At 37.9% G+C, this 8,203-nt stretch overlaps 1 protein-coding gene across 3 annotated transcripts in view; it reads right to left on the reverse strand.

The window, feature by feature from the left end:
* The window catches only part of RBMS3 (RNA binding motif single stranded interacting protein 3), a 242,066-nt gene that overhangs the window by 17,679 nt on the left and 216,184 nt on the right, over positions 1-8,203 (reverse strand). For all 3 annotated transcript variants that reach the window (XM_007446814.1, XM_007446812.1, XM_007446813.1), the window contains 2 exons: positions 2,907-2,987; positions 30-157 (listed from right to left, as the gene is read on the reverse strand). In XM_007446814.1, the coding sequence (XP_007446876.1) occupies positions 30-157; positions 2,907-2,987 (209 nt within the window). The remainder of the gene's footprint in view (positions 1-29; positions 158-2,906; positions 2,988-8,203) is intronic.

Raw genomic sequence — 8,203 nt, forward strand, 5'->3', positions numbered from 1 at the left:
GGAAAGAGTTTAGTATGGCTTGAACTTACTTAGACTGTTGGTAAGAATATGCGGATGCATGCTCGTTGGATGTGTCCACTGCTATCTGCTGCTGCTGACCACTTGTGTCCTGGGATGAAGGTGCCACTGTCTGGGGAGAGGTATCAGCAACAACACCCTACGGAGGCAATAAGAACACAAAAGTCTTATTGGCTTTAGCAAAAGGGCTTCTTGCAGATGGACTGTAGGGCATACCCATCTTCCATGTGGCTTGAGTAGAGCTGCGCTCAGCTATATAAAGCCACAGGAAGAACCCAAAGAAAAACCACAGAGCACATTTGGATAAGGGCTGAGGAATTTACCTCATCGTGTCACCAAGAAGCCTTGCCATCAGAAGACCCTGTAGCAGTCAAATGATGAGGAAAGCATTTTGCCCATAGTTAGAACTTTTAAATCATGGTTGCATACAGCCGCACTAAATAGTGATTCCTTAATCAAAAAATTCACGCAGAATTCCTATAAAAACGTGTATATTTGAGCATTTTCCTGGGAATAAAGTAGTCTACCCTGTCTCTATGATCTGGCAAAACAATGGACTTTGACCTTCATAAAAATCTACATCCAAGTTTGGAATTCTTTTAAAGGACACTGTTAAGCAGGGTCTCCCTTAAGCAATTTGATTTGTTTTATTTATTTATTTTCATTTTCCTTGATGTGAACTGGAATTCATTTAGAAGCTTCAGAAAAAGAAAAAAAGAAACAAGCATCCTTAATTTTGATTCGCTCCTCCCCTTACCATTTGAATGGCTTTTGCCAAGGAGAATGGATTTCTTGAGTTGGTCATTATTCAGAATGTGTTTGGTTCCGAGAGAGGTTTGGTAGTTAGTAGTCCTAAGGAGGGAATCTATCTGAATACATTCTCCTGGTTTTACTTATATTATAGCCTTGGGCTTCTGCAGGGATATAGGTTTTTGGTCAACTCCCTATCCCTAACAAAACTCCCTGAAATTGTTCCTCAGAATCTGAAAATTCTCCCTTTATGAATTCAATCTTCTTTTTCCCTAATATACTATTTGGTGTTATGCATTTTGATGAACCTCCCACCCACACTGATTTGTGTGGATACTGGTGAATTTTCAATGAGTGTTTTTACATAGAAAATGCATCAGTGCTTTCCTTTATAAGCACAAACTCAAGGCAATATATCAGGGTATACTTATATAATTCTTAGCGAAATATTTCTTTTTAAATCCCAGATTTAACTATAATTAGACTGTTCCCAATAAACAACACTGTCAAATGTGTCTCCTTATTTTATAGTCCTCAAATAGCCCAGATTCTGTAGATAAGCACACACATTTGGTCCAGAGATAGAGAAATGCGGATATGTGGCAGAGATTTATGCTTAAAGTCACCTACAATGTCTAGATTCATAATTTTCTTATGGCCTAGATGGGTTTTGATAGCTAAATATAGCAAAGAACATACATTTTAATCACATATTCTTGAAATTCTGAAAAGCCAATTAAAACCTCTTTAATACTGAAACATTCCTTGGGGACCATAGGTCTGGAACACATAAAAGATTTAAAAATTGGACCTCCTTGGTTTCCTAAGTGACAGGACACTGTCCTCTTAAATGTCTGTGCTTCCCAAACCTTGGTACGAGCAAATATTTGTCACACAGTAAAAACAAGCAAACATTTCAAAAGATCTAATTTGGTCTGTAAAGATCTCACCCAATCTCTGTGGCTCCAGAGGTTGGAAGAGTCATGGTGGTCTCCCACAATGAGTGGTACCAACATGAGTTGGTTGGCCAACTCATGGAGTAGCAATGGCGTGAACTCCAGAGGAGTCCCAACTGATGGAAGAAATGCACTGTGACCATAATGGCAAATGCGCATCAGGAGAAGGGGAAGGGCGGGGGGGGGGGCAAGAAACAATAATGGTTAGAACCAGAGAGAAGTATACACCTCTAAGTGTCTTACCACCATCCACCTAGCCCTATGCCCCACTCCTTTCCTATGTATCTTGCTGGCTCTGTCCAGTAAAATAATGTGTAGAGGAAATGGATTCAGCCCAATGGAAAGAGAGAAGGAAGGGACAAAGCTTGCAGTAAGGAAAATATGACTTTATCTTTCACAGCATCCATAGCAATATGAGTGGTAGAAGTTTTTCTCTCTTGTCTGTAGGATGCCACAGTCCTGTCAAGGTTCATTGGCGAGAGCAGTGGTTCTTCATCTTTGGTACACATTAGAATCACCTAGCATCTTTTAAAAATCCTGGTGTCCAGTCCACACCCTAGACCCCATCAGACTCTCTGGCAAAAGGACCTAGGCATCACTATTTTTTAAAGTATTAATTTTTAAAATAATTTTGATATGCAGAAGAGTTTGACAACCAGTTCTCTAATCCAGTCCCTCTCAACTTCTAATGTGCACCTTGATCCTTAAGGGATCTTGTTAAAATGCAAACTCTGATTCAGTAGATCCGGGTGGGGTCTGAAAATCTGCATTGCTAACAGGCTCTCAGGTGATACTGATAATGCTGGTCTAGGGCCCACTACTGGAGAAACAAGGCATCAGAGAACTAGCTCATTCAAATAGCTGCACATGTTTGCCTTCCTCTTTCTGAGTGTTTGTGGCTAACATTTGATGAGGCAGTTATTTGATCTCTGATCTTTTCTCTAAACATAAAAATGGCACTCCTCGCAGACCTGGATACCAAATTTTGCTTATGTCATATGCAAAGCAAAACATAGGTATGTTCAAGTAAAGTACATACTTTCACAGAGTGAGTTTGCAACTTCAAATGTTCAAGCAGAACAAAAATCACAAATAAGGATTTGGGGGGTTATGGTGGACCCCAGTGCATGTGGCTGAGATTTATCTGCCCTAACCTTGTTCTGTAAGAAGAGACAGACTTACTTCAATGGAAACAGCTGTCGGAGGCACAGGCGTGTACTGGGGAATGTAGGTCCCTTGCATAGGAGCGGCGGCAGTCATATACTAGAGGGAATCAAAGAAAAATGCAGGTGAACTTGGGCGTGCAACCAGTGAGAAAAGTGATAACACATAAGACTGCTTTCGATGTGTGGCCCCCCACCAATGCATGATGAAACTTTAACTTTATTTTGACCAAAAGTAATGCAGTTCCTATCAGCATAGAATAGTCATCGCTTACTGATTCAGTACCAACAGCAGCCCACCTCCCCGATGTCAGTAAAAGTTCATTCACCCCCATCCCCTCACTTTGTCCTTTTGAATATTCTACATCAGCTCCCAAACATTTCACTTTCACATCTAAAACACAAATGCCAGAGGGCAGGGATGACGTCCGTTTTTTTCTCCGTTTTATTGCTAGCACATAGTAGGCTCTCAACAGATTATTTGTTGAATGAATGAATCATTATATTGTGAATAATAATTTCTTTTCTAACTAACGTAAAAGAGAGGAATAATGTGAGAAATACTTATCTAGCAACAATCAGAATAGGTAAATGTTATCATTTTTGTCATTTGATCACTTTTTTATATATAAAGGAAATAGAGTGTTCCAGATAATGTTGAAGTTGCTCTTCTTCCTTCCCCTCATTCCATGTTCATTTCACTGTATGTCCTTTTCCACTCCTTTAATTCTCCAAATTTTCTTCATCCAGATGAACAATACAACAGTCCAATCAATCATTCTTCACTACATTGTAGTAGTCCGTAAAATATGCGTTGGGGATAACATGTATTTTGGCAACGAAAAACGGAAGCCCCAGAAGAATTATATGCCCACCACCACAAGCAAAAAGCATGACCCATATTCCTATTTCTAATACACATACCCCCTGAAAAGTCAAAGTTCTACTCTTTGAGAACGGAATCTTCTATGAAATCAACTGTATTTCTGAGTTTCTAAACTTGAACATCAGAAAATTTCAGAACCAGAACCATCTAATGAAAACAAGGTTTCTCAATACACAAAGCTTTAGAGGAACACTTTTTATGGAAAACTACAAGCCCATGATTCTGTATTCTTCTAAATTCGCTAAGTTCATGTATTAAGGCCATGCAAAAATATGCAAAACCTAAATTACAGTGTTGTGCATTGATCGGTACTTTCAGTATCCAAGAGGCATGATAATTCTGAATCGAGGGAAACATCTGAATGGAGATTTATTCATCAGATGTTGTTGTTGTTGTTTACTATTCATAGAGAAATATAGCAATAAAGCAACTCTGGGATAAGTGCTTCTCCATCCTAAACTAAGCACTGTCTTACTACATCTATTTGCTAAAAACAGAGACAGCCTTAGTGAAACAACACTAAATCAAACAAACCAAACTGCTGCCTGTAATCCATGTGTTACTGCTGATAACAACTGTGTGCAAGTCCTATGTGTACAAAAACAGGCTTGTAATGTGTACCAAGGGCAGTTGTTTGCAAGGATTGGGGATATTACTAACTTAGCTTCATAGATGAAAATTAGCAGAGGTTTCTGTGCCCCATCCTCTGTGTTCCCAGAGTGTTCATCACTCTTCTACTAAAATTGTCCAGACTCTCATCTCTCTAAAGGCATGGACCAAGTGTTACATGTCTCTGCATCTTCCAACACTCCACACGATGCCTGGTACCTAGTAAATAATTATTCAATGGCTGAATAAAAGGACACAAGAAGAAAGCCTTCCATTTCCAATTACAAATCTTGAATGCCTCTCAGCTGTCAATAATTCTGAGTTCTCTATAGATATCAATTTCCCCACCCCTATAAAGTGTTTGTATAACCTTTACACAAATACTTTAGCCCCCTCTGCTCATCATTACCCTGTGTCCTTAAGCAGACAATGATTATTCAGGTATCCAACTGCTATCAATTTTTCAAATAAGAACAGAACTCTGGAGTCACATTTCAGCAAATATTATTTCATATCTAGTACCCATGGCAGGTGTCTGCTTTGCCAACAAAATTGCTCTAGAAAGTATGTTGGAGATAACAGTTTCTTGGCCATTTCAGACAGGTCATACAGGTTTTAAACATCCCTTAATTTAGTATTCCCTACAATGTATTTTTTTAGAATGTTAGTTTAGCTCAACTGAGAAAAAGAGCTTTCTGTGTTCCAGAGCAATGCTGCACAATGTATCCTCTTTGCTATAGAGATAGAATTTTAAAACTCTGAGAAATCAGGTTTTACAGAAGCCTATTTAAAGGAGATTTTAAATCGGTGCTTCTAAAACAGTTTTTGGTAGCACCTACTGATTTTGCTTAAAACTAGTACTCTCAAGAATATACTTTGAAAAAGGTTTCTTTAATTGAATATCAAAAATCCTAGTGGATCTGTAGCAAGTGGGAATGTGTTTTCATCAACAGAGTTAATGCTCTTGTGGCTCACGTTCTCCCCTTTGGTCGCGGTTTTTCAAGATGTATAATGCACCAGTAAAAGGATGCTCCCTCACTGATCTGAGTATTTTCTATTCCTGAGTTAGTAATTCCAAACTTTGCAATTGTCATCAGTGAGTGTGCGTGTCCTCGACATAAGACAATGTCACTGGACATGGCTCGACCCACCCCTGCTCCACGGTCTGCATAGCTAAGGAGACCTTTCTGTGAACTAGATTTAGGGACGTGGGCTGGGGCCACACGTAGCACCGTTCACGACTTCTCATGAGAATCCACCTCAGTTTTAGACCTCCCTTGTCAAACTAGAGTTCTCAAGCAGTGTAGTTAATGAAAAGTATTTTGTGTCATTCTTAGCTAAGCTTCTTGAAATGACTCTGAGTTATTCAAGACCCCATCTGTGTTCTGTTCAGTAAAATCAGTAAATCTTCATACCTTCTGTGGCATTCACTGAAGTTGTGAAAGTGGCCCAAACTCAACTGCTTATAGCATAAATTGAGAGTTATCTCTTCAGAACAATGCTGTGAGTTAGGCAGGATGGCTCACCCATTTTACAGACTGAGAAACTGAGATATACTGGAATAACTCCAGTTCTGTTGACACAAGATTCAGCCCACTTTTCAGTCTACTTCAGTACTCTTGAAATAAATAAAATAACTAAGGTGTCCTAAGAGCTTTTATGATCATTACCGTGCAAAATAATATCAACTTTTAAAAAAATAACAAACTTTAATAATTGGAGTTCCAATTAAGAAATACAGGATAATAATGCCTTGGTTTTAACATTTTATTGTCATTTCATTTCCATAGATTTTTAAATTTTCACTATATACTCAGAATACCTCATTTTCTTCTAGAAAGGCTACCCCTTGTACGTAACTTATTTTATAATTTAATTTTATGCTACTCTTCAGAACTAATAGAGATTTTATAGTATAAATGAGATCAGCTCTGTTCAATGTGTTGTGTATGTGTATTTTTTAATTTAAATAAAAAAACGCCCTTCTGGCTGCTCTTCTTCTTTTCTTTTTTTTTGGTGTCACAGAAAATCTAATAGAGCTGGAGAATGTTGTTTCAAAATTAGGGATAGGCTTATTTTAAACAAGTCAATGCTATGGAGTTTTATACCCTGTAAGGCTATTATCTCTCGATAAACGTTTGCAATGAAACTTTTCTGTGGTAGACATATATTTTCTAGGGTAAAGCCTCAAGAAGTGACAGCCTTGTAAAATAAGGTACAAAAACTTACAGGAAATGGCTACAGCTATGTGTAAGACCAACTCTCAGCTTTAGGTAATTGGTGACAAATAACTCTGAACTTTCTCTAAGCATACAGTATGATTTCCTTAAGAGCAGAGACAAACTACAGTCAGACTTAATAATGTAGGCTGTACAAACATGGTTTAGATCTCAGTGCCTAAGATTGCTTTCTTTTCATCCAGCTAATAAATGACAAAAACCTAAAGAAGGACCTGTGATATAAAAAAAAACTGCCCTTTGAGTTGACAAATTTCTGTGAATTACTTATTAAAACCAAAACAAGAATGGATTTCTATCCTTTAAGCTAATTTATTTTACTGTTTTTTCTCAAAAGCTAGAAAATGTCTTCCATAATTCTTTCATGAGTACACATTATTTTGCATTTTGGGGGGATATAATGGCTGATGGGACCCATATTACAATGAGATGATGTAGATAAAATGGATAAATCCATATAATATTTCCCCGCTGGTGGCAGCTTAAAGTTTTGATATTCATGGATAAGTTTTCTTTTTTGGTAAACAGTTCAATGATTTTTACATATTCTGAAAGCACTGGATTTTCACATAGAAGTATGTAGGAGACGCAAATAGCCATTTTCAAACCCACAGAATAAATTCCAGACTCCATCACTTCTTCCAAGAAGTCTAGACACTGCATCACCAAGACAGTTACATGAAGAGAGAAAAAAAAAAATGGTGAAGTTGGAGAGGAACTGTGTTTTTGTCTATTTAATTTAGAACAAACTGTTTCTGTTACTGTGGACTCATTGATTATTTCTGAAGAAACAGAAAGTGAAAACTCCAAATTTTTAGTTCCTGATTTACTTTCTCTTCCCCCACCAAAGCAAAACAAATAAAAAACGTTTTATATATTTCCCTTGAGCAAACTTTTCCTTTTATTTATCTGTAGAGCAAAGGAGTGGCAAGGAAATCCCCACATTTCAATTTTTGGAATTTCGTAAAATAAAATAATTGATCAAACTTGTTCATTTGGAGTTACTGTTATACTACGTAGGTTTTTAATTGGTGCGTCTAGTCCTTGCTATAACGTTCAAAAATCGGCTTAACAAATTTCAGCAAGAGTAGTTGTCCAGGTCCTATCAAACCCAGAAAGTCACTGAGAAGGACACAGGAAAGGAAGTTGAGCAGAGAAAGCAGAAATTGTGCTGGATGATGCTAATAGCGTGCAGTGTGAATTACTATGAGTTCCATCTAATACAAAGTTTCCTTTCATAAAGGAAGCTTGTGGGTATAGGGAACAACCTGAATTATGATTCATCAGTATCTGGTGAGCGGCTCAGGAGGAGGCCACAGAGTCACCTTAGGTAGAGGTATTCTGGGGTTTTGAGGATTATATTTCTTGGATTTGCAAAATTCTGTCATCTCAGAGCTAGGGAGAGGTTGTTGTACTTGGGGGGGCAAATTAGTATCATTTCACATGTTTACATTGGCTAAGTAGTAACAGCTGCCTGGAGTATAATTCTAAGAACGCCTTCTAAGTCTCCATGTCACTCAGTGGATGAGAGACCATCCACAGAGAAGAATAGAGCTGAAGAGGGTCTCCTTGAAAGGAAAGAGT

The sequence above is a fragment of the Lipotes vexillifer genome, unplaced genomic scaffold (genome assembly GCF_000442215.2).
Source record: "Lipotes vexillifer unplaced genomic scaffold, Lipotes_vexillifer_v1.1 scaffold1020, whole genome shotgun sequence".
Classification (NCBI taxonomy): Eukaryota; Metazoa; Chordata; class Mammalia; order Artiodactyla; family Lipotidae; genus Lipotes; species Lipotes vexillifer.